Genomic DNA, 27,194 nt, shown 5'->3' with positions numbered 1-27,194 from the left:
TATGTAGAGAGCAAAGTTAAGAGTCATTTCCTTTGTGTCCCTCTCTGCTCACCAACTGGCTCTCTAGATCAGCCCAGTCCAATTACGTATCTAAGCACATATGTGATTTTAAATTTGCCAGTTAGCAATTTTTTTAAAGTAAAGAATAACAGGTGAAATTAGTTTTAGTAATATATTTTATTTAACTCATTATATCCAAACTATTATTTAAACATGCAGTCAAAATAAAAATAATTTATTATTAAGATCAACGTAAAAAGCTTTTATCTTTGTTTTTGCCTAGTAATTCTTCGAAGTGCGATGTGTATTTTACACCTACAATACGTTCCCATTTGGACTAGCGGTATTTCAAGTCTTCAGCGGCCACCTAGTGGTTTGGGTACAGGATAGGACAATGCAGCCCTAGATGTATCCCAACGTAAATGGTCTACAGTAAACTTCTTCAAATTGATCATAAATCACCTGGAGTTGGCTAAAGCTGCCCAAAATGGGAAATCTTAAAGAACGCTCCTCTCAACTGTAGTTTTTCAATTATAAATAAACGGAAGGAAATCTACTTTAAAAGGTAACTATAAATCATTTCAAAAGGAAATAAAGGAGGGGAGTGCAGGGAGGGAGGGGTGAAAGGAACTTGCCTGTAGAGAGGGGGGAAAACCAATTATCGAAAGCTCCCTAGATCCTAAGGGTGGCTCTCTAAGTTTTGGGTGAGCTACAAAACCTCCAAAATCTAAAGGAGTCTAGGACCAGCGGATTTCAACAGCCACCCCCTCAGCCCGCGGTCCCCACACCGTTTGCCTAAAGCCCGGCCTTGGCAGAGAGGGGTCTGGCTCCGTCTGCGATCCCTTAGCCCGGTCCCGCCTCCCGCGCCACCACCCCCCAGGCTTGAGGAGCCCCGGCTCACCCACCAGGCGGCTATATCCCGAGGCTTGGTTGGAAGACAGCGCCCAGAGCCTCCAAACAAAGCGTAACCACGGCAACAGCCAATCCCAAGGAAGATGGACGGGTCTTTTCTTACCGGTGCCCCAGTAGGACAAACTATCTCCATTCGAAACTGACCCGAACGCGATACCTCAGGAGCTGAATGAGGAACGTTTTTTACCAGGTAGATTTTAATATTTAAATACTTTAGGAAAGTATTTAATAAAAAAAAAAAAACACGACATTTTGCTCCAGTTACCCAAGTAAAGGTAGCCTGACCTTTAAACTGTTTTTGATCTATCTGTATTTATTACTTGCAACTAGTGAATGTCCAGTTGCCCACGTATAAACTGTTCATTCCACTAAATCTTAATCTTGAATAGTGATTTGTGGGGCCTGAAATATGGAAGAGAAGCCAATAAATTGCTTTCCATGACAGCAATTTATTTTTAAAAAGACAAATAAATCAATTATCACTCAATGCCCATCAAAAAGCTTCCAAGGGTGTGGGGTGAAATATGGTTTACTCTAAAATATTGACAGTGACTCCCACTGTTTTAACATAAAATTTGAGGCTTAAGTACATATCATGCTGTTTAATTTTAACTTAAAAATTCATCAAAGTTGGGGCGCCTGAGTGACAGCCTCTGTCTTCAGCTGAGGTCATGATCCCAGGGTCCTGGGATCAAGCCCCACCTGGGGCTCCCTGCTTATCCGGGAGCCTGCTTCTCCCTCTCCCTCTGCCTGCTTGTGCTCTCTCTCCTTCAAATAATTAAATCTTTAAAAAAAAATTCATCTAAGTTCCTTTTACTGTCGGGCAAATACGTAGTGTACAAAATGTGAGATTTATTTTAGTTAATAATAGATATTTCTGTTCAATTTTTTTAAGTTTGCAAAGTATTAAATTCCAAGAGGAAGTGGCTAAGCTTAATTGTAAAAGATATCTGACACACAGTATACTAAAAGCAAACATTTCCTTTGAGCCTTTGAAAGAAAACGGACTATTTCCTGGTAACAATTAATATCACATCAACATAAGAACTGATAATATAGAGTGAGAAATAGGTAGATCTTTGATATTAAAAGAAACACATGTTAGTACCTCACTCAAAGACAATGATTTTCAAAAACCAACTAGTTCTGGTTTCAAATCTAATTAAAATTTAGAATATTTTCATTATCAAAGTCCATGCTCAAGTGTTATTTTTTTTTCTTTTTCTTTTTTTTCCTTCTTCTTCTTTTTTTTTTGTTTTGTTTTGTTTTGTTTTGTTGCAAATTTACGAACTATTCAAATTCTTCATTTAAAATACTCAGGCTAGGGGCACCTGGGTGGCTCAGTCTGTTAAGGGTCCCACTCTTGGTTTTGGCTCAGGTCATGATCTCAGGGTGGTGTGATGCATCCCCCCACCGCCAAGTCTGCTTGAGATTATGAAACAATTCAGGCTTTTCCTACAGAATATCAAATCCATTAGTAATCAATTAATTCCCATGACTAATTTTTTTTTAGAGATTTTTATTCATTTATTCGAGAGAGACTGAGAGTAGGAGCAGGGAGGAGGGGCAGAGGGAGAGAGAGAAGCAAATTCCCCCCTGAGCAGGAAGCCCAATGTGGGACTTGATTCCTAGACCCTGGGATCCTGACTTGAGCCAAAAGCAGATGCTTAACAGACTGAGCCATCCAGGCGCTCTCCAGAAATAATTTTAAATTAGCTAAATCAGTAATCAGCTTTTTTGAAGATGAAGTCTAAATTGCTTTTTTTTTTTCTTAAATCTTACCTTGTCAAATGAATTGATAACAAAAAAAAATATTGAAAGTTCTGAAGATAGTTTATGGTGCATGATACTACATCTCTTATATTTTTATTTTTTACTGTGGAGGAAAACTGATAATTCTACCAATTAGTCATAACATAGCTATCACTAACTAATATTACTACATAAGGAACAAAATACTACAATTATCTCATATAGTTACAGATTATAAATCAATTTAACTTGAAACTATTGTTTAACTATGCAGCATTTAGCATTAGTTGAAAATTCCTAGATATTATAGCCTAAAATTGAGTATATCAGTTTGTCCATAACATTTTAACCTGAGTAGGGTTTTTTTTTTTTACTTTTTAATAAGCAGTTTTCTTTTCATTAAATTTTTTAAAAGATTTTCTTTATTTATTCATGAGAGGCAAAAGGAGAGAGAGAGAGGGAGGCAGAAGAGCAGGGAGAAGCAGGCTCCCAGAAGAGCAGGGAGCCTAATGCAGAACTCCATCCCAGCACCCCAAGATCATGACATGAGCTGAAGGCAGACACTGAACCAACTGAACCACCCAGGCGCCCCTATTTTCATTAAATTTTGATATTGTTTTGAAAATTATCTGCAGGTCTGGTTAGTTTATAACCTGTTTACCTAACACAATATACTTCTCTTAGAGAGCACATAATATTTATTGAGGAAAGATAACTGTTCGTTCCTCTGACATCTGACAAGAATAAGATTTCTTTGAAAATGTTAGTTAGGTGGTGAGATGACTTTAATTTAAAAACATTGTTCAACAGTTGTCTTATTTTTTATATGGCAGTGATAATTTAAAGATCCCAGAATATCACTGTGAAACTCAAATAGCTGCCTAACAGATGTTTGTTTTATTTTCTTGAGGATGACTGTTGGGTAATAATATTTTTAATATGTGACCTACAGGGTTGGATTCTTAAGACTTCTGCTTCTCTTTCTCCCTTTAAAGACTGTCGCAAACTCTCAAGGTCCTTCTCTAATCCTCTTTGTGATCTCTGCAGCTGCCAATGACCAACTTATGTCCATCACTTGGCTACAGTTCCCATTCCCATTTCCCAACCTCTTGTGCTCCTCCTTTATGTACAATTACTATACTATCACAGGATTAATAGGTAACATTTAGCCAGGTACTGGACTAAGTGTGTTCCAACATAATCTCGTTTTATTTTCACAGTATCCCTTTGAGGTATGTGTTCTTCTACTCTGCATTTACAGTTGATGACACTGGAGACTTGGGAAGAGTAGCAAGAGAGTGGTTTATATCTATGGATTTGAATCTCAGCCCTGCCACATGTTAACTGCTTGAGCTCAAGAGCATTATTTTACCTTCCTTAATCTCTTTTGTCATTGGTAATACTGGGGATAATATCACAAGAGTAGCTAATTTGCAAAACTTTGATAGTCAAGACAACCAATGTAAATGACATATTGTAGAATATGCCATAATTGTAATAGCCCAAGTAGTTAAGCTCTATAGACCTGAGTTCAAGTTTTATTCTGGTTTCTTTCTAACAACCCATCACTGGCAATTCGACTTCCTACTATATCTCTCATGTCCTGGCTATCCCCATAACTGTCTTGTAGCTTAGATGACATCATTTGTTATGAACTAATACGTTAGCTTTGTAAAGTAGCTGCCTCTCTTAGGTGTCTTTTCTAATTTGACTTCCACTCTGATGGCAGATATGTGGTTCTCTACTACCTGCGGAAGAATAAAAGCAAATTCTTAGCAAAGCATGTCTGATCTTTCAAAATCTTTACTGAGTCTGTTTATCTAGCCTTATTTTTCATCTCTTGCCATTCTGACCCACGCCCCCATGCCCTTCCCTATAAAGCTTGTGAGCACAGTATTCCATCTCACATGAAATCTTCATTTTTGTCTGACTAGGACCTTCTTAATCAACCATCAAGGAACATCTCAACTTTGTTTTCTCTCTGAAATTTCCCAGTTCCCTTTACTCCCTTTCCCTACACCCTCAACACATAATTAAGAGTGGACCACATGTTTTAATATTTGACTCCTTGACAGGTTATTTATTCATTTCTGTGCTCCCATCTCCAGGCAGTGAGAAGGAATTTACAAAACAATAACAAAAAGTAATTAGGCTATTATTTAACTAGTGAAAAATGACACCTGTGAATAGGTGAATTATTATAAATTGTCCTTTTCTATATCACTTATACTACTAAAAATATCTTTGTTATTGGACCATTAATTATCTAATCAGGGATGATCAAAAAAAAAAAATGCCACACCAGGGCCTTATCTGATTAAGATAAAAACAAATTCTTTATCTATAGCAAAAACAGTGACAAAAACAAACCAAAACAAAATATAGTTCTTCCGCACTACAAATATTTACATAGGAACTGCACTAACTTATTGTGTATCTTTGTGTTAGCACCTCTGTATTTTCATTGACGTTGTTTCCAGTATGCGGTGCTTGTGACTGGAAAAATGAGCACATGACCGTCTCCTCTTCTCATTCTGTGCAAATATGAGTATGCACTTCCTTGACTTGTTGCTTAGACACCCTGTTTGTTGTGTTCTAACTCTTTAACCTGAACTGCTTCCTCTGGTCTGAATGTTTGTATTACCTCAAAATTCACATGTTGGAATCCTTATATCCAATGAGATGGCATTAGAAGATGGGACTTTTAGGGGGTGATTAGGTCATTGGGGGGATCCTTCTTGCATGGGATTAGTGCTCATAAATGAGACCGACGGAGCTCCTTAGCCCGTTTCATCACAGGAAGATACAAGAAAAAGTTTGAAACCTGGAAGAGGATTCTCACACATGAATGCTGGTGCCCTGATTTCAGACTTCTAGCCTCCAGAACTATGAGAAACAAATTTCTGTTGTTGTTGTTGTTTTCTCAAGATTTTATTTATTTATTTGACAGAGATAGAAAGAGCATAAGAACAAACAGGGGGAGTGGCAGGCAGAGAGAGAGGGAGAAGCAGGCTCCCCACTCAGCAGGAAGTCAGATGTGGGGCTCAATCCCAGGACCCTGGGATCATGACCAGATGCTTAACTGACTGAGCCACCGAGGCTCCCCATTTCTGTTGTTTATTAGCATCGTAGTCTGTGGTATTTTGGTATAGCAGCTCAAATGAATTAAAACACTGCTGTTTTGAAGTTGCCATGAACAACTTTCCTACCAAGTTGGCTGACTTTAAGAGTATTGTATTCTTACCCTTTTTGACCTCTATATCATGCAACACTATTTTAGAAAATTATTTCTCTACTGATTTTCATGAGATCATGCTTTGATTACATTCTCATTTTGTAAGAGTCTGCATTAAAAAATTCAAATTCCTAATTATGTCATTCTTTACTATCAAGCATCTGCTCACTTTTATCTGCAGTCAGTCCCCTCTTCCCCTCTCTTCTATTCTTTTCCATGACATTAGCTCCTTGTGGATAATTCCCAAATCTGCACAACTTATGCTATCTATTTACTTGCACTCCATTTCTAGTGCTTAACCACAAAGGTATCTTCTACAAACTCAAACTCGTTTTTTTTTAAGATTTTATTTATTTATTTCACACAGAGAGAGAGATCACAAGTAGGCAGAGAGGCAGGCAGAGAGAGAAGAGGGGAAGCAGGCTCCCTGACGAGCAGAGAGCCCGATGTGGGACTTGATCCCAGGACCCTGGGATCAGGACCCGAGCCGAAGGCAGAAGCTTAACCAACTGAGCCACCCAGGAGCCCTCAAACTCATTTATTAAACATGAAATATATGAGTGACACCTGGGTCAGTTAAGCATCTGCCTTCAGCTCAGGTCCTGATCCCAGGGTCATGTGATCAAGTCCCACACTGGGCTCCTTGCTCAGTGCTTTTCCCTCTGCTTGCTGCTCCTCCTACTTGTTTTCTCTCTCTCTCTCTCTCTCTCTCTCTCTCTTTTTCTCACGAATAAATAAAATATTTTTAAAAATAAAAAATAAACATGAAATATATGTTTTTTTCAATTTTCTGAATTTTTCTATTATCACTTTCTTTCTTTAATTTTTCCATCCTACAGGAATCCTTCTGGTTATCTTTACTTCTTTCTTTTCCATAATAAGGCATATTGAAACTATATCCGAGCCCTCTTTTTCTCCTCTATCTCTTACAATGCACTTTCTCAACTGTTGGGCATTTGTTTGGCTCTTCTCACCCTACTTCACTTCTTTCCTTCATCTTGGGCACATAATTGATTCCATCCCCAGCTGAGACCTGCCATGTGACTTAGTATGTGTCGAGGGAATATGAGCAGAAGAGAAGTGGGCAACTTTCACCTCACTTGCTTAAAAGATGCTTCCCTTTCCTTTCTGCTGACTATACAGGATGACGCCCTGAGGAAATTTGGGAGCCAGACATGGAATAGGCGGAAGCAAGCCCCAAGACCCTAAGATGATCTCCTAGAAGAGAGCCACCTTGGACTGAAAGAGAAATAGGCTTCAATTTATTTTTGTAGGTGGCTCCTTTAATAAAGCATGTTAGCCCTGATTCTAACATGCTAATTATTACCAAATCAACAGTCAAGTCTATGCCTCTCAGTACTTCACCAGAGTTCCTGCCGTGTTCTTGTTCATCACTCTTCTTTCTCGTTCTCGTTCACGGGGGCCCAGGACTTTGGCCCTGAGAACTTGTTTTGGCAATAGGAGAGGGTCACAACTTTCTTATAGGCTGAAGTAAATAGATTTGAAGCCAAAATTATATACCTACCGTATCTTAGGGAGAAATCGAAATAAAAATCAGGCAGTCTTGTTCTATCCAAACAGGCCAGACACTAGAAGAATCTAAGAATAAGGCTGGAGACGGAAACTGGAGAAACCAAATGGCAGTAGGGGACTTCAAGGCAAAGGGTGGAAGACAAAGCCTGGAGAGACTCCTTCAGCTGGGAAGGAGAACTATGGTGTTTCAGGGGAGGAATTTGGCTTTGGGTCAGACTAGGGAGGGGAAGTGCATAGATTCTAACCTAGACATCTCATTTCTTCACTTTCCAGGGCGTACTTCAGTTCAACAAAAAGAGGTCTTCCCAACTAGAGACAAAGGGCTTCAAATTAATCTTATTAAATCTGCTTTCATCATGTCAATTATGCACTGCATGATTAAAACACTATAAACTATGGGACACCTGGATAGCTAAGTCAGTCAGGCATCTGCCTTCTGCTCAGGTCATGATCCCAGAGTCCTGGGATCAAGTCCTGAATCAGACTTCTTGCTCAGTGGGGAGCCTGCTTCTCTCTCTGCCTGCTGCTCTCCCTGCTTATGCTCTCTTCTCTCTCTGACAAATACATAAATAAAACCTTAAAATAATAAAACACTATAAACTACAATACTTTGTAAAAAATATGGTACTAGCCTGAACTGAAACAATGAAGGAAAAAAGAAAACCCAGAAACATGCCCAAGAAAATTTAAAACCTTCATATCTAATAAAGCACCAAACACCAATGATCTAAGTGTTGATTTTCCCATAAAAGTTTTAGGAAACTAAATTATATACTGCTTAATTAACACAACCTTAAGTTGGTTTGTTCCCTTCCATTGTATGCCAAATCACTCCCTAATTAAATAATCTGATTCACATACTCATTTATTAATTCAACAAATATCTAGTGAGTAGCTACTGTGCCCTAAACTTTGGGATTATAATTTTTATAAGGCCTACTCTGTCCACTAATAGACCTCAGAGTCTACATGGGAAGAAGAGACAAGTAAAGGGAGAATAGAGGAGGCAACAAATTGAGGTTAAGCAAAGGCTTCCAAGGTGAGACCTCAGTGAGGAATCAATATTAGTCTGGGAAAGAGGAGGGACAGGCAGAGGTGAAGGAAAGCTTTCCAGCAAGGAGAACAAGGTATGCTAAGACTAGAAACAGAATAAAATATTTTGCTTTCTGAAAATTAAAAGAAGTTTAGGAAAGTGGCTATTGGCATGTTATTCAAACGCCTTCTTGGTCTCAACTGCCTAGTGCAGATAGAGAAGACAAGCCCAGTCTCAAGATATCTTTAACATGTCATTATATTCGGAAGGATGGAGGGGAATGTTATACTGACAACTGGTATCAGAAGAAAAATGTGCAAATAAATGACATGAGCAGGCAGGATTATTTAAAGTTGTTAACGTGTTGACTATTTATAGTAAAAGTCGTGGTTATCTTTTCAGGAACACCAATATCCGGGGAGAAAAAGAATGTTAAGAAAAAACAAAACGTTAATTTTTAAATACTTTCTTAATCTCATTAACGGAGCTTTCTTGGTAAGAGTATAATTATTTCATAAAGAAAATGTAATGCATTTTTATTGGCAAATATAAGCACTGACTCTCTTTTCTGTAGGTTCTTGGACTTTTACTCATGGGATTTGGTACATGGCTCTTACTAGATAGAAATAATATTTTCACAGCTTTGGGTATGTATCTATTTTTCTTTTGCTCTCAGTGAAGCCAAACATTCCCTTTTAAATAATTGCACACATGATTTATTCAGCAGGTGGCACTATTTCTCCAAAATCCATTAAGCATTATCCAAGAATGGAAGATTATGGATTGTTCTAAGACACTCTGAAAGAAAAGAATGTGGAGACCAACCTAGTGCTCAAGTTAAATCATTTCTTTTAAAACTCAATTACTCACACCATCACATTACAAATAAAATATAATGTTATTCAAATATAAATGAAATAGTTGAATGTGTTTAACTGAGTTTAGAAACCCTTAATTTTACAATTTTGTGGTATGATGCGGTCACTGTGGACTGAAGTTTAACAGTGTTATTTTCGTACGCTTATCCTTGGTGGTTGGAAAAGTGCTCTGTAGTCCTATGTGGCTATTGGGTATTGGCTATCTTATTAGGCCGTGCAGATTTAGATTCTTTCCACTCGTCAGTAAGTTCTATTAGACAACACTGTTATCATAAAAAGCATGCGTACTGTAGAACAAACATTCCTTTGTGGACTTCAAGTAAGAAAAAAATACATTTGTAGGAAAACAAAAACTAAATAAAAAGACTTAATAGGTAATAGAGTGTTATAAAATATTGAATAATTTAGTTAAACTTCACCTACACCTAAGTGCCTGGTACCTTTATTCTCTTCCGTTCATATGCTTTACTTATGGCAAAGTATTCATGATGTCCAAGTGCACACCTGGTTTGTCCAGAGTACATGGGTGTGTGGAGATCTTACGACAGCCTTTCTGTCTTCCTTTCCTTACCCAGAAGAATGGCAATGATAGTTTCCACTTCTTTAGTGTTCCCATACAGTATCTACTTTAATAATGTAGTAGTTAAAGTAGAGCAAAAGTCATTTTCTTTTCTTTCCCTCCATTATGGAATTGAAAGATAATTGTCATTAGCCTTAACCTTAATTCACCTTAACCTTAACCTTAAATCACCTTAATGTACTTGAATATTGGGGGGGGACCCTAAACAGTCAGAGACTTATCCTTTAATTTGTTTCTTTTTTTTTTAAAATTATGTATTTAAACATTTAGCGACATCTCAGCTAAGATTTTAAGCTATGGAAATGAAAATAACCAGTTTGTGGCAAGACACTGGTTGGTTCCTCCCCTCTCTTTTATCTGCAACTTCCAGTGAACTTACCTCTTCTTAAAAATGATTCTGCCTTCACCTCTCCATTTGTCGTAACACCAGGCCACCTGCGATCCCTATCTTCCTTCCCTTTGCCACGATAATAATGTCCAATAGCCTTGTGCTCTGATCTCCATTCTCAGCCATCTTCCAAATGCCACCGAAATAATTTAAGATGAAATTCTACGCATATAACATGAAAGCTTTTTTCTGGTTCCCCACTGCTATTTTTTATTCATAGGACAAATAGTTACAGAGCCTATTCTACATGTTAGGCACAATTCCATGAGCAAAGGACAAGATAGATTTTTGTCCTCATGGAGCTTAATTCCAGTGATGAAGACTGATAAGAGCCTAAAAGTATGCATAATTTGGCCCCAGCAAACCTTCCCAGTTTCACCTGCTTCCAACCCTAAGGGCCAGCAAAGCTGAATTTCCAACGCATACTGTGCGGTTCTGTGTCCCAGAAGGCCTCTGTCATTCCAACCAAGATCCTTCCAGCTCTCACTTGAAACCCAAGCACAGTGTTGCCTTCACCAGGAATCTTACTTAACTACACTCCCCAGTCTCCTCCCTCTACTGGCTTAGGGGCTCCTGTACCCAGGGGTGTGTTGGTACACGTTTAACAACTGGCTCTGGGATAGAAAGTCTTGATTTATGGTATTTACTGATTTCTATGGTTTAAAGATATAATGCCACGATGGCTGATTTCACAGTGCCAACATGAACGGAGTTGGCTGATGAATTTTGTGAAAATTGAACAGTTGGCGTTTATGAGCCAGAACAGGCTGGCTCCAACAACTGTTCTCCCATAAAACCTGGGGCATATTTAATTTATTTTTTCTTTTTCTTCTTCTTTTTTTTTTTTTTTAACAAATATTTGTTAGGCACTTAGTGTTCTACAGTCTGTGTCATAACATGAAACATTTAACAGTCTGTTGACTATATAAATATATATATACAGTCTCTAGCAGAGAGAGCCCAATATAGATGGAGAGAGAATAAAACACAGTTTTAATGGGGTCATATTACCAATGAACTCAGACTTTCATGTAAGAAAAACTTAACCCACATGTTTGTAGATGCCCCCCAAATTTTTATGAATAAATTCATAAACGTTTAGATGTTCATTAAACATAGAAGAGTTCACCCCAGGAAAAAATTTCTGCTTTCATAGAAGACAACAAAGATAAGGCAAAGGGAAAGAGATCTTTTGAGATTGAAGAAATTTTCTATTATATCATTAATGGAAGAAAAATTGTTGCCAAGACTAAGTAAGAGGGTGCTAGAAAGAAGTTTAAAAAAAAGAGATGGAGAATCCTACAGGTTTGGCAGAAACTGCTTGGGGAAATCTTGGGTTACTACATATATTATTAAATAGAATACAACATTACTTGATAATAATTTATTTTGCGGTTTCCACAGATGAAAATAACCACTTGATAGTATATATTCTTCAAATTTTGATGGGAACTGGATCTGCTATTGTTCTTCTTTGTCTCTTGGGTTATTTGGGAATTCACAACGAAATCAGATGGCTCCTACTTCTGGTATGTATTTCATCTTAATAACCTGAACTAATTTGTATCTTCGATTTTGAGTGTCTGTGTCTCACAAATGAGAAATAATTATTTACATCACCGTAACACTGCAGCATAGGGAATAAGGTAAATGAAGCACTCCCTTTCGAGAAGCTTCTAGGTAGAATGTTCTCGGAAAACTCTTCATGGATCAGATCTGGACTTCTGCACTTAAGACTTAGATATTACTTTTTAACAGAGTCAATAGGAATCCGTCTCCTAGGATAAACTACAATTAACCAAAATTAAGAATCTGAAGACTAAAATCCAAATAAACTATTAAGGCCAACAAGCAATGGGACCCAGCAAGGAAAAGAAAACATGTTCTGTACTCAGCATGTTTTCTCCCTGTGGGAATGCCATGTGGGAAGCTAACTTCTAACTGAGATCACAATTTATTATTTAACAAAGAGAAATAAAACTGCTGAGAGGCCAGACTCTGGCATCTGGCTAGCACACTATGTCTCCCTAACCATATAATGTGAAGAGATAAACTATAATTAGGAATATAGACATGAACATTAGCCATTTACCATACGTGTGGCAGGTATGGATCACAATTCACACACTCAGATGAAACATAGCTTCTTAAAATTTTATTTTAATCAAATAAGTTTTGATTCACAGGCACTCTCTTGTCCAACAAAATGAAATTCAACTGCAGACATTGTGTCTCTTACCAAGAAGAATGAGGGAAGACTTCGCTTTTATGCAGCACTGAAAGTCTGGGTAGTCGGTCACTGTGGCATTGGTTATCAGTCTTCACTGGTTACCATGAAAACTCTCACTTTCCCAGCTCGCAGGATGCCTTCCAGTCTACTCATTCTGCTGTTGGAATGGCCTAGGGTGGCAAAGGTAGAGCAGCTCTTCATGCAGTTTACAGTATATCATCCAGAATACCATATAGTTTACCGTACAATACAGCAGTGAAACCTTCTGCAAAAGACTGGTAGAGAGCCATGACTCAGCTCCTTCTCCACAGTATACTTCCCCTGAAACATTCACCCTCCCAAGTGACACAGCAATTAAAGGACTAACGCCTGACACAGGGATTAGTTATTTCCCAATAATTTATAGCTCTTCTAATTTGAATATTCCCCCAGCAGAGGCTTTTTGGGCAAAGCTGGAAACCACACTTCCTTTTCCCTCTGTGGTCTGACCACTCACCTGGGGAACTCCAGGAAGCCCAGTGAGAGACTCTGTTGTTCTGGCAATGAATAAGCCTCCACGATCAGTCTCAGACTCTTTTTAGTCTAAAAAGAGACTTCACTCTCTCTTCTCAAATCCCACCTTTCTCTTCTTCCAGGATACTGAGCACAATTTTCTCATTGGGCTTCTAATTTTGGATCTGGAGACCAGGACAGAAATGACCTACAGGAAAGTTTTGATTTGCTCCTTGCCATAAATTTCCATTTAGGCAAAGAAAGCACAGAGCTTGGTACTAGTGTGAGACGGGGTCAATAAGGAAAGGGGAAACTAGAGGGAGAAAAACAGACATCTTCTAAGTTTCTCCCTTATGGGATTCAAGTATTAATGGGCTGTGACTGAGAAGTCTGACAGACCTCATCATAAGGAATGTACATAAGACTAGGTCCAGGAGCCAAGACACCACACTCTTCTCTCGATGCCCCAAGTAAGGGCACTGCTACATTTGGCCATTAGGCCATTTTTGCTCTTCTCCTCTGAATTTACCAATACTTTTCTGATGGATACATTTTTCCTTTAACCATTTTAATTCACACAGTCAGGTTATGGTCAAATTTTATAGGCCTAAGTACTATACTTTGGCTTACTGGTGACTTTGCACACGCCTACTCCAATTGAATAGATACTAGTTTTACATTCTAAACTTTGTGTTTGGCTCTGTTTGGGGTTTTGTTTTGTTTTGTTTTTAGGATTTTCTTTTCTTGAGAGAGAGAGAGCATGACTTGGGGGAGGGAGCCAGAAGAAGAGTGAGATCAGACTCCCCACCAAGCAGGGAGCCCGAAAACATGACCTGAGCGAAAGGCAGATGCTTAACTGACGGAGCCACCCAGGCGCCGCTTTGGGACAGTTCTACTTCCCTTTTTTAAAAGTTCTTGGGCAGTATCTCACTGTACTCTCTAAGTACTAATAACACATAAATACACTGAATTTTTCTTATTACGATAAACATCTAACTGCTGTTAAAAGGGAATCTTCAAAGGTAAAAATCATGCCTTAAAAATAAGCCACATGAACATGTGTCAGAGACTAGATTTAAATCATCAGTAAGGGGATTGGGAGGGAGACAAACCATAAGTGACTCTTAATTTCACAAAACAAACTGAGGGTTGCTGGAGAAAGGGGGTTTGGGAGAAGGGGGTGGGATTATGGACATTGGGGAGGGTATGTGCTTTGGTGAGTGCTGTGAAGTGTGTAAACCTGGCGATTCACAGACCTGTACCCCTGGGGATAAAAATATATGTTTATAAAAAATAAGAAATTTAAAAAAATCATCAGTAAGGGAACCAGTAAGAAGTAAAAACTGGTTGAAGGAGAATTAGAGATTTATATTCGCTATAGAGTATATTCATTTGTCTTTCCATGAATAGGAATCATTTTGCATTGCTATAGACAGGGAACTTTTTTTTTTTTAAATTTTTTATTTTTTATAAACATATATTTTTATCTCCAGGGGTACAGGTCTGTGAATCACCAGGTTTACACACTTCACAGCACTCACCAAAGCACATACCCTCCCCAATGTCCATAATCCCACCCCCTTCTCCCAAACCCCCTCCCCCCAGCAACCCTCAGTTTGTTTTGTGAGATTAAGAGTCACTTATGGTTTGTCTCCCTCCCAATCCCATCTTGTTTCATTTATTCTTCTCCTACACACTTAAGCCCCCATGTTGCATCACCACTTCCTCATATCAGGGAGATTATATGATAGTTAGACAGGGAACTTTTGTATTACTATCAGAATTCTGTAAGTTAATTGTATATAGAATTGAACAGTAGGTTCATCAAAGGTAATATTGCATACCCCCACAGGATCAGAAACCTGGGAATGTTCATTAGACTACAACCAGCTTGCCAGTAAAAAGAAACCCAGTAATATTCTTTTATTGTTTTACACAATTTTTCCTGCCTCTAACAATTTTCTTTTAGTGAAGATTAACAAATAACATATATAGAAGTATTAAAAATCTGAACTTCTAAACAGATCTAAAGATCATATTTTTGTCTCTGAAATGTTTGTCTCTGAAAATAGGAAGTATAATTTATATCAACCAACAAATTTTAGTTAACTGTTTTAAAGTAGTAATGTTTAAAATACGTGAAATTAAGAATACTAACAGTAAGTAATTCTTATATTTTAGTTAGTTAAATATTGATACTGCTAATTTTAAAAAATCATTATAAATTCTAGACAATATGTGCTACTATGTGCTCCTATCATGAAGAAGATTGTAGTGACCATAAGTTTAAAAAATATAGTTACATAAGTGTGGAAATAATTTCACTTGACTTGGGTAGAAGTATTTTCAGTTTTCAAAGGAACAGTTTAAATGTATATACAGACTTAATTTTACTCTAGCAGATGCTTTTGTTATTTTCTGGGGGGTTGTTGTTATTGTTACTTTGCACCTGATGGGTTTGTGTAGTAAATCTCAATTCAGTGAGATTTTTAGTGTTAGCAGACTGGATGTTAAGGGAAGGTCCAGATAAGTGAGTTCCTTCTTGCTATGACAGTTTTGGATTTGAATGAAAAAAATCATCAACAACTTTGTTAGACCAAGTGGTCTATAGAATGCTCACTGAACACTATCACTTCTCTCTTAATTCTTATCCAAATGCTCAGTGAATTTTATTCTTTGCCTTTTTCTTTGAATAACTTCATGTATTTGAAAGCAGGGGACCGTCAATACCTGTGTGTATTTTAAGACTGTGTATTTCCTAGACATGTGTTTTGCCATCCCTGAAGCATCTAAGACACATATTAGCAGCACACTTGCCATCTCTGCTTTTCTTTTGTTTCAGTACACAGCACTGTTAATGTGGGCCGTTGGTGTTCAGGTTGTGCTTTCAACATTCATCTTCATAAAGAAAAAGGAGGTATGGAAAGATCATCTTTTGATTTGAAATCTAAAGAAAATTAGATATCTTAAATTATTGAGAGCTATGAGCCTATATTAAGAGTGAAAGGTAAGTGGCTTTGCGGAGGGGTGGAGGGCAGATTCATTGGAAGTACTATACAATTCTCTGAGGAAAGGGCCAGGGGTCAGATCTGAAAGGGGGCTAGGAAAATTTATCTTCAACTCAGCAGAAGATTGAGAAAAATATAAATAACAAAGAATATGGGGGAAGAAGGGGTGGTACTGAGTGCAGGAAATCCAAAATTGGCTCCCACTCAATTGTGGCTGCCATGACTGACCCAATTCTATTTTTCTATATAGACTGACCATACTCTATTTTTTATAAAGAAATACCTTTAGATTTGTACAAATTTGAAATTTAGTGACTTTACTTAAGTTAGATAAACTGGAAGCACCTAGGTGGCTCAGTTCATTAAATATCCAACTCTTGGTTTCAGCTCAGGTCGTGATCATGGGTTGTGAGATCAAGCCCTGTATCAGGCTTCCTGCTGAGCAGAGACTCTGCTTGAAGATCCTCTCCCTCTGCCCCTCCCTACCCATCCACTCAATTAAATTTTTTAAAAAATCTTTAAAATAACAAATAAGTAAATAAATAAATATGAACTGAATAATTCATGTATTTTGCACAGGTGTGGGTCATGAGTGATATGATTAATCACAATAAGATTTACATGTATCAAATTAACATAAAAACATATAATAAATTATCTGAAAAAAAAAACTTTTGGAAACAACACTTACCTATTAAGGTCAGGTCAATGATGACTTGTAATTTTTAAAGACATTTCATGGTTTCAGGGCAATCATGGTCTATATTTGTGTTCTGGGAGATTGTCCTGCAGGGAAAGAATACAGACTTAAAGTCATACAGATCTGCAGATGGCGAGTGCTCAACAAGCTACTTCACAGCCCTGAGCCTATGTCTTTTTTTTTAATTTTTAATTTTTTATAAACATATAATATATTTTTATGAGCCTATGTCTTCATCTGTATATATGCTTCATTCCCACTTCGCATATAGAGTGACCATCAACTGACAACTTAAAAAGTTTCTGTTACAGAGTAGCTACTTAAGGACTCTCTTCCTTTCCTTAATTAATTTCCAAAGAAGCCCCTGACTCATTCCTGTGCTTCTTAGCCTTCAAATTCTCTCTGATGTAGAATCCTAAACAATGACCAAACCCTCAAAAAATCTTCCGTACATAACACCATTGCCCTCCAGCTTCATTTGCTCTCCTGTGCTTGCTGTCTATCCTGGATATCTAACCACCCAGGACTTCTTGCGAATGACCTAACACTTAGTACTAAAATTTCTTCTCATGTGTATGAGAGTGTGTGTGTGAGTGTGAGTGTGTGTGTGTGTGTGTGTGTGTGTGTGTGTGTATGCAGCATGTGAGTTCTGTAAAGCTGTCCTAGCTGATCAGCCTCTCACTTTGGGATCTGGTGATACAACTTAAATATAACACTTCGGAATCCTTTGCACATAAATTTAATTCATCAACATTGTCCATAGTCACTTAGCTATTATTCACATACGCATCTCTACTTAAGAATCAGAAAGGCCAGGGTGCCTGGGTGGCTCAGTGGGTTAAAGCCTCTGCCTTCGGCCCAGGTCATGGTCTCAGGGTCCAGGGATCGGGCCCCGCCTCGGGCTCTCTGCTTGGTGGGGACCTGCTTCCTCCCCCACCCTCTCGCTCTGTCTGCCTCTCTGCCTACTTGTGATCTCTGTCTGTCAAATGAATAAATAAAATCTTTAAAGGAAAAAAAAGACTAAAAAAAAAAAAAATCAGAAAGGCCATTTGAGAATAATTACCATATGCCAGAAATTGGAATAACCACTTTATAGGCAATATAGTTTTGATCCTCACAACAACCCCTAGAGATGCACTGTTAGTCCTACTTTCTAGAACAGGAGACTGAGGCTTTGAGAGGAGAAATACTTGCTAAAATACATGATGGCCAGATGATAGTGCCTGGATTCAAACACTTATTAACTGAGTCTAGAGCTAACAGCTTTATTTACATCGATTTTTCTTCTATATTCATATTAGATTAAGCTCTTAGGAGCCTCTAAATCTTTTATGCCACTTACAGCACCCAACAGTGTTGAAGGTCCAGTAGGGCTTCAATGGATGTTTGTCAAAATAAGTATGGGTGAGGGAGTTTTATTTATATAGTAGTCACAGAGACCATATGTGATACTCTTATATACTAAGATGTGATTTATATACACTCTGGATCTCCCAAATAATGCTTTAGAGGGTAAATAAGGCTTAAGTCTGCTCCTTCCTCACAACAATATAAAATGGAAAAATATTTTCTATTCTAAATAAAACTTGGGTGCCTGGGTGGCTCAGTTGGTTAAGTGACTGCCTTCGGTTCAGGTCATGATCCTGGAGTCTCAGGATCTAGTCTCACATCAGGCTTCCTGCTTAGCAGGGAGTCTGCTTCTCCCTCTGAGCCTCCCCCTTCTCATGCTCTCTCTTTCACTCTTTCTCTCTCAAATAAATAAATAAAACCTTTAAAAAATAAACTTAGAAAATAAGTTCAATAAATAACTTAGAGATCTTGTACACATGGTTTAATTGTTGTGGTGCTCCCACCAGTAATTTTATTTTCATTACTCAAAGACAGCATAATACAATGTGAAATCATTAGACTAGAATTCAAATGAACCATATTTAAAAGTCTCAGCTCCTCATCATTATTCATGTAAACAAAGCAAATATCTAAATTCTCTATCTATCTCCTTGTTGCACAAAACAGAAATACTATCTCTGCTTTCTACCTTTTATCTTAGCTACGAAAGTCATATAACCTTTTATTTATTTTTTTTAAATATTTTATTTATTTATTTGACAGAGAGAAATCACAAGTAGATGGAGAGGCAGGCAGAGAGAGAGAGAGAGAGGGAAGCGGGCTCCCTGCTGAGCAGAGAGCCCGATGCGGGACTCGATCCCAGGACCCTGAGATCATGACCTGAGCCGAAGGCAGCGGCTTAACCCACTGAGCCACCCAGGTGCCCAAACCTTTTAAATATTTAAGTAAGTTACTATTAAAATTTACTTCCACAATATATAGATTTTGATATAGTAGTTCCCCCCAAACCTTCAAATCTGATTTTTTTGTCATAGTATTTTGAAAGGATAATTTTTTCAATTAAAAAACATAATTCTTCTACTACCCCCTTAAGCCCCCATGTTGCATCACCACTTCCTCATATCAGGGAGATCATGTGATAGTTGTCTTTCTCCGCTTGACTTATTTCGCTAAGCATGATACGCTCTCATAAGTGACTCTTAATCTCACAAAACAAATTGAGGGTTGCTGGGGGGAGGGGGGTTGGGAGAAGGGGGTTGAGGTTATGGACATTGGGGAGGGTATGTGCTTTGGTGAGCACTGTGAAGTGTGTAAACCTGGCGATTCACAGACCTGTACCCCTGGGGATAAAAATATATGTTTATAAAAAATTAAAAATTAAAATAAAACATAATTCTTGAATAAATATACAGTAGGCACAAGTCAATGATTTTATTTAACATCTGGATTAATGTGGGAACCAGTAAGAAGTAAAAACCAGTTTGAGGGAGAGTCCAAAGAGAAGACAGTTATAAAGATCATATCTGAATATATACAAAACATGGTTGAGGGGCGATACCAGTTACATGCCACCAGGAAAAATTCATTTGTATTTCTCTGACAAAGAATCAATTGTCTAACAATAGCTTACTACGACTTACAAAAGTTGTAAAGTAACTTAAAAACTGAGAAAGGTACAGACCCCCCCCATAGGAAGACCCTGAAGTTATGCTAAAGAAAGCCTATTCCTAGGGCACCTGGGTGGCTCAGTTGGTTGGGCGACTGCCTTCGGCTCAGGTCATGATCCCAGAGTATTGGGATCGAGTCCTACATCAGGCTGCCAGCTCCATGGGAAGTCTGCTTCTCCCTCTGACCTCCCCTCTCATGCTCTCTCACTCTGTCTCTCTCTCAAATAAATAAAATTAAATTAAAAAAAAAGCCTATTCCACTGGAAAAATACTTAGCAATTCTTTTGGGTCATTTTAAGGTCTTTCACAATTTTTTTCTGAGGGCACAAGAAGAAAGGCAGAATCCTTCAACACTCAGAAGAATGGCACATAACTTACTCCCTAATCATAAAATAAATCTCATATATTCTTCTCATAGATCACAATGCAAAAAACCAAATGCCTCCACACTCACATGACATTGTTAAAAAAGAGAATAAAGAAGAAAAAGAAAACGCTTAGGAATAAGCAGAAAACAGCAAACTGACTAGAATACTCTCTTATTAGGAACCATAAAGAAAGTTTCTTTCAGATTTTAACCTTTCTTCTTTCCAGGTTTTTATTTAAATTCCAGTTAGTTTATAATTTCAGGCATAGAATTAGTGATTATATATACAATGGAATATTACTCAGCCATAAAAAGAATGAAATCCTGCCATTTGCAACAATATGGATAGAGCTAGAGAGTGTTATGCTAAGCAAAATAAGTCAGTCAGAAAAAGAAAAATATCATATAACTTCATATTTTGACTTTTGTTCAATTTTCAACAGGTTCACCAAGTATTGCATGATAAAATTGACTTAATCATTATTGAGTATGGATCTAAAGATATGCCTGAAGATATACCCAAATGGATTATTCTGAATTCTCTACAGAAAACAGTAAGAAAAAATGAACGTAAAACTAAAAAAAATGAATGTCAAACATGATCACCATAGTGCTAATGGAGGAAGGTAAGGGCAGGACATAGGGACAGAGAAGCGAGAGGTTTTTGTATTTCTTTTCCCCAGAACTGGCTTAATAACACTGTTCCCACTTACAAATCTTGAGTTTTATCCTTCTTTTTGTAACTTATATCTCCTATTCTTGGCTAACTGATGTGCATTTTAACCTGGTTTCGCCTGTAGAAGAGTTGGTGGTCTTCTGCCAAGTGGGGTAGTCTGCCATGCGGCACCTGTGAGACAGAAGTCCCAGGACAGTCGTTGCCAGCTGCAAGGAAGCATGTTGGTTAACATCTGAGCCAGAATGCCAGGTTTGCCACATAGCTTTTTGAACCTGGACAAGTAAACCTATTAATTTTTTAGTTTCGTGTTAGTAAAATGGACAGAATAATCCTTGCCTCTGGTTGGCAGGAATCAATGAAGTCATATATAGAATTTATAGGGAACCTTGGATCTGGAACATAATAAGTAACTAATACTTGTTAGCTAACATTATTAGGATTATTTCACAGTTCAAATATATCTAGGCAGGGTACAGGAATGGATATTGTCTCCCAGATGGTTTACAGGAATATATCAGCAGCTGGAAGACCATAAATGCTTGATAAAGAAAATAGGAAGCATTGACAAAGTCCCAGACCTTTTTGTAAGTGTTTTGCATGTATCAACTCATCTAATCCTTCCAACCCAATGAAGTAAGAACTATTATCCTCATTTTATAGACAGTAATATACCCAGGGTCACACAGCTAATTAAGTGGAAGAGCCAAGATTTAATTCCAAAAAAATGTAGTCTTAGATGTTGTACTGTTGACTACTATACTAGGTGCCCCCACACTGTATATATTAACAGCGTGGCATTTTAGGAGAATTGAAATATAATTATAAATGCTTTTACTCATCTTGGTCCCCCCCCCGATATATATGTGTGACATGTACGTGTATTGCCTTTTTGGATTGCATTAGGACTGATGGCAGAGAATCAAACCCTCCTGTGAACATAAACTGATAAACAGGAAAACAGTTCTCTGTATGACATCACTATTATTTTTTTTTAAGATTTTATTTATTTATTTGACAGAGATCACAAGCAGGCAGAGAGGCAGCAGAGAGAGAGGAGGAAGCAGGCTCCCCGCCAAGTAGAGAGTCCGACGCGGGGCTCGATCCCAAGACCCTGAGACCACGATCCAAGCCTAAGGCAGAGGCTCAACCCTCTGAGCCACCCAGGCGCCCCTGACATCACTATTATTAATGAGAATTAAACTTATGGTTCCTGTCATGAGTGTAGTTGAGATAGTACATACAGATTCGATCAAGCTCATTTTCAATACCCAAACTCTAAAGCATTATTTTAGTCATTCATTTCCAAGATCGTTGGTGCCTATTGTGACAGAGGCAGGACTGATGTCATAACTTTCAATAACAAGGTTAGAAAACAATGAAATATTCACTCCAACTTTGTCTCTTATTCTTGGTGACAAATACATAAGCTGATTCTTTCACATCCTTCCAATTCAACTTTATAGGACTGGAAATGAGATATTTTTTAATCGACTGAGCCACCCAGACGTCCCAGAAATGAGATATTTCTTAAATATCTTATCATTTCTATGGCGGTTTGCTTTATCATCCTTTTTGGTTCTCTGTGGTCACTTTCATACAATACAAAATTGAAAGTTAATATCTTACATTAATCCTAAGAGAATAAAAAGAACCCTGAATCTATGTATATTACATATATATGGCAGCATTTTGGGGATAAATATAAAGAGAACTGCTACAGTGGGAAGGGAGCTATGGCTACAACAATTTCCTCTTCTATATTCTGGTCCAGGCATAATTTGTAGCTTCAGTAAGGCAGGTTCACATTCCATCCTGGGTTCCTTTATGCTAAGTTCAGACCTAACAATTTTATGCAAACATAGCCCACTTATATTTAAAGGTCTTTAGTTCTGGTTAGCATCAACAACAGTAGCAACAAAGTATGGATTAAACCAACAAAACTATGCTTATATTTGTAATTCACTACGTTCCAATGGAGAAGAATACATCTTCTTCACAAAAACTACTTTATTGTGCCTGGGAATCATAATTAACTGCATTCTGAATACTTTATAGTAAAATTCATAGATTTTTTTTTTCTAGTTGCAGTGTTGTGGCCAGTACAATTACACAGATTGGATAAAGAATAAAAATAAAGAAACTCCAGAACAGGTGCCATGTTCTTGCACAAATTCTACATTAAGAAAGTGGTTTTGTGATGAGCCACTGAATTCAACTTACCTAGAGGTAAGGATAAGGCTCTCCAAGTGTTTACAGTGCCTTCTTTAGTGTTTTTTTTTTTCAAGTCAATTTAGAATTCTGAGCAAAGTTTTATATAAAATCAATTTTATTCACAGTCATTAGGATCTCCAGTTACTTTATGAAGCTAAACTCATAATTAGATGAATAATTATTTCAGGTATATAATAAATAAATTACTAATTAATAAATTAATTAAACTTTCTGGAATTATGCCCTGTAAGTGCTCCTGGAACTTAGGATACCATCACCCTTTCTCTCCAATCCATGTTCTCAAATCCCTGCAAAGAGAGGAGGCACTTTTGGTAAATCTCCGGTGTATAGGGTTGGTAACGGAGTTGCAGTACCAGAAGCAAAGAGGTATGAGGGTTGGCAAAAACTGAAGGGAGGGGAGCCCAACAATGACACAAGCAGTGTTCAGGTAAATGTAGCAGAAGCAAGAGTAGGGGTTCATCTGCTACTTACAGTTAGAGGTTACTGATAAATAAGATTTTCATCCTTCTAATATTTTATATAGTTTGTATGCTGATGTTATTCTAACTGTAAGATTTATTTTTCAATTACATAATTCATTCATAGATAAATAAAGCCTTATGTTGTTTTAAAAAGCTTTTCCTGGGATGCCTGGGTGGCTCAGTCATTAAGCGGCTGTCTTCAGCTCAGGTCATGATCCCAGGGTCCTGGGATCGAGCCCCACATCCGCCTGCTTGGTGGGAAGCCTGCTTCTCCCTCTCCCACTTCCCCCTGTTTGTGTTCCCTCTCTCACCGTCTCTCTCTGTCAAATAAATAAATAAACTCTTTTTAAAAATAATAAAATACATTTTAAAAATAAATAAATAAATGAAAAGATTTTCCTGTTTTAGAAATAATCATTTTAGGTTGAAGTATATACCTTGCTGAATTACAGTAATCTTCAGAAAATTAAATCACTCTCTAGATTTAATAAATTTCTGCTTTCAGGGCACCTGGCAGGCTCATTCAGTGGAGTGTGCAACCCTTGATCTCAAGGTTATATGTTCAAGTCCCACACTGGGTGTAGAGAGTACTTAGAGATAAAATCTTTTAAAAAATTTTCTGAGTTTAAGTACATGACATCTTAGCAACTTTAAAAGTAGTAACTGAGATGTCGTGCTATCATATGAAGTTCTCTGGGCTAAAAAGTCTGGTCTCCAGTTACATATTTACTTGCTTTTTAGACTTTGGTAAATTATTATCTCTATGTTTCTTCTTCTTTGTAATAGAATTATATATAAGACCATTTCCATCTCCAAGTCAATCCAAATAATTTTTTTTCCTTAGGGTTGTGAAAATAAGATCAACACATGGTATAGTGGTAATGCTTTAACATTAATCGGAATTAACTTTGGACTTTTGGCTTCAGAGGTAAGCTTTTGTTCATATGTTTAAAGGCAAAAAAATATTAAGTAGAAACCATACTTTACAAACTACAGAACAACCAACTGGAGTCCTAATCAGACAAATTAATACACTAGGAGTCAGGATCTTGAGACTATCCACATCCAGGAGAGATACACATCCTAACTGGAAGTGATATCCCCTTATCAACCAAGAGGGATGATCAGTTAACAAATGGTCATCCAGGAAGGTAGTAATTTCATTGCTTTGTGAGATAAAAAAAAAAATACTTCATATCTCAGCAGCAAGAGCCCATGCCAGACAGTCTTCATGTTGGCAAACTGGAAATCTAGACCAATGTTTGTTTGATATTAATAAATCTACTATTCACTCATACACTCATTCATTCATTCATTCATTCAATTTGGAAGGGGGAGAACATCTACTATGTCAGGTACTGTGCTAGCTGTTAGAGATACAGCAGGAAGCAAAACAGACATATTCCGTGACCTGCAGGGTGCCAGCTGCAGGATCCAGATTCAGAAGCAGAACCTCCTTCTCCAGCCTCTGTGAAGACCAATAAAAGCAGGGAAAGGCTGTGAATTTGAAGAAACTGTGAGAGTGAATACATTATCACAGTGTAGACTGTAACATTGCAAAGAATATATAGCACATGTTTTGGTCAGAACAGGATACAGCATTTAATTTTATGTTGAGCCACAAAGGCCTTGACCTAAGGTTCCATAAATTCTCTTCAACTGGTAACGGTTATAGTCTCAGAATGGTGATTAAGACACTCTTTTAAGCAAGAATACCGTTTTTTTGAAATGTGTATTCTCTATTGTGTTCATGCTGCAGTATTTAAGACAAGACTGAATGGGAGATGGTGCCTGTGGTCCATTTTATCATCTACCCTTTGCACACCATCTTTAATGATCCTATCACAAAAAGAAGCAATTTGGTAGGACTGAGGACATAGAGAGATGACAAACAAGAACCAGATCAGCAATTTGAGATATCTAGCCCAATGAGAGCCCATGTAATTAAAACTGAACTGTCTATTACTTAGTCCCTCCATAAATGAACTTGGTGGCAGCAGGGTTGCTGTAGAAGACTCACTTTGCAGACTTCTTATTTGCAACCATATGTACCTTACTCCAAAATTTCCCCACCCTCTTTGATCCCCTTTCCCTATACAGCATGCATTTAGGTGATTCTAAGTGTTAGCTTTGCAAATCATGCTTATTGATTACATTTTGATCTCCTATCACTTCCTTTTCTTCCAGGTTTTGCAAATCTTATTAACTATTTCATTCTTCAGACACATCAAGAATAGAATATATTCAGGAGTGTGATCTTTGGATTTTAATTTGCCCAGAAGAAACCAGCTAATTCTCAAAATAATCACATCATGTTCTTTTACTCCGTGCCCTGCACCCACCAAAACAGTTTCGAATTAAGTTTAAGTTTAGGACTTAAGTTTAGGACTTATTCAAGTCATTAGTTACGTGTAACATAGAATTATTGAATATTATAATAAATGACTGTGAAATTATTATTAATTTTGTTTTTCAAAATATCAAATTCTGCAGTTCAGAACTTTACCTTGAGTTTTCTGAATTTAGAGGATATCATCATATATACTGAATTCAAAATGTGATGAAGTATCACCATATTTCAAGTTTCTTTTGTAGAAAAAAATACTTACATTACGTTCAGAAAACATTAATTAAGTAAGCAATTATGACACACACCTTACATTTCCAAATTTTAACAAAACAACACTGATCTGTGGGAGATTTAAAAGAAAGATGGAAAACCATGACACTGACCTCTGTGCTGAATTAATCATTTATTTCTGTCTGCTGTTTAATGCTTCAAAGTGGATAATAAAATTTTACAGACTTGGGTGTATGTCAATGGCAGTAATAAAATATTAAAATCACACTGAATTTTGAACTGTAATGAAAGTGTCTTAAATGATCACCGAATTCCCATACCCAACTTGCTCCTCATTTTCTCTCTTTTTTTTTTAAATTTTGTTCAGTGCATGCATACACAATTCTCTGAAGGATAGAAAAATAACCTACCTGTTCTATTTTCTTAAAAATGATTTTGTGAGAACAGAAAAAAAAATCCTTTGACAAATAAGAAGTGCTATGTAAATGTGAGGCAATCATATCATTGTTCCTTATAGCAAAAGGACTGCCTTGACCTTGACGAAGAAAGGATAAATTAACCGAAGATCTGCATTGCTCTCACTCCTATAGAAGGCTCACTGTAACTTATTAATTCAATCATATGTCTTTCATCCATCAGTTCAGTACACTGCAGATTTCAGAGACCTATGAACTTTTTAAAAGTCAGTGCAAGAGAAAAATAGAATAACCATTTTCTCTAAAGCATCCTGTAAATACACATGCCTTCATTTCTTTAAGAAAGATTAATTGGGGCATTTTTTACATTTTATTATTTTATAATTTTTTTTCATTTTAATTCCAGTAAAATCAATATACTAACTAATATAGAACTAATATATTAGTTTCAGGTATATAATACAGTGATTCAACACTCTGTACATTACTCAGTGCTCGCCAGGATAAGTCGCTATCTGTCACGGAGCCCTCTTTGCCACTCCAGAGCCTCACTCAGCACTTGACTATGTAGGTGGCCACCAAATGCCAGTGAACTTTAATAAGTCAGATTATTCAATATGCTATCAGATAAAACTCAATTGCCCTCTTGAGATAAAACTCAATTGTCTCACTCCTACTGTATTCAATGGTTTTAATTTCTTTT

The 27,194-nt window shown here is 37.3% G+C and overlaps 2 protein-coding genes across 8 annotated transcripts in view; one reads left to right on the top strand and one right to left on the bottom strand.

Annotated features, from left to right (window-relative positions):
* LRRIQ1 (leucine rich repeats and IQ motif containing 1) overlaps positions 1-979 on the bottom strand; it is a 228,833-nt gene extending 227,854 nt beyond the window's left edge. For all 3 annotated transcript variants that reach the window (XM_059186458.1, XM_059186461.1, XM_059186459.1), the window contains exon 1: positions 906-979. The gene's annotated coding sequence lies outside the window, so the exon portion shown is untranslated. The remainder of the gene's footprint in view (positions 1-905) is intronic.
* Positions 946-26,354, top strand: TSPAN19 (tetraspanin 19). 5 transcript variants are annotated; one of them, XM_059186463.1, is made up of 10 exons: positions 1,023-1,102; positions 7,043-7,169; positions 8,868-8,960; positions 9,040-9,112; positions 11,716-11,840; positions 15,876-15,950; positions 20,569-20,679; positions 22,884-23,027; positions 24,339-24,422; positions 25,682-26,354. In XM_059186463.1, exons 3-10 carry the CDS (start codon positions 8,895-8,897, stop codon positions 25,748-25,750), a joined length of 747 nt encoding a protein of 248 aa, XP_059042446.1. In that variant the 5' UTR covers positions 1,023-1,102; positions 7,043-7,169; positions 8,868-8,894; the 3' UTR covers positions 25,751-26,354. The 5 variants fall into 5 exon arrangements, with proteins under 5 accessions (XP_059042445.1, XP_059042449.1, XP_059042447.1 ...); XM_059186462.1 differs by lacking the exon at positions 7,043-7,169 and having other exon boundaries at positions 946-1,102; XM_059186465.1 differs by lacking the exon at positions 8,868-8,960.
* Positions 26,355-27,194: the final 840 nt, after the last annotated feature.

This window comes from Mustela lutreola, chromosome 8 (assembly GCF_030435805.1).
Source record: "Mustela lutreola isolate mMusLut2 chromosome 8, mMusLut2.pri, whole genome shotgun sequence".
Taxonomy (NCBI): Eukaryota; Metazoa; Chordata; class Mammalia; order Carnivora; family Mustelidae; genus Mustela; species Mustela lutreola.
This window is presented reverse-complemented; position numbering and strand designations above follow the sequence as displayed.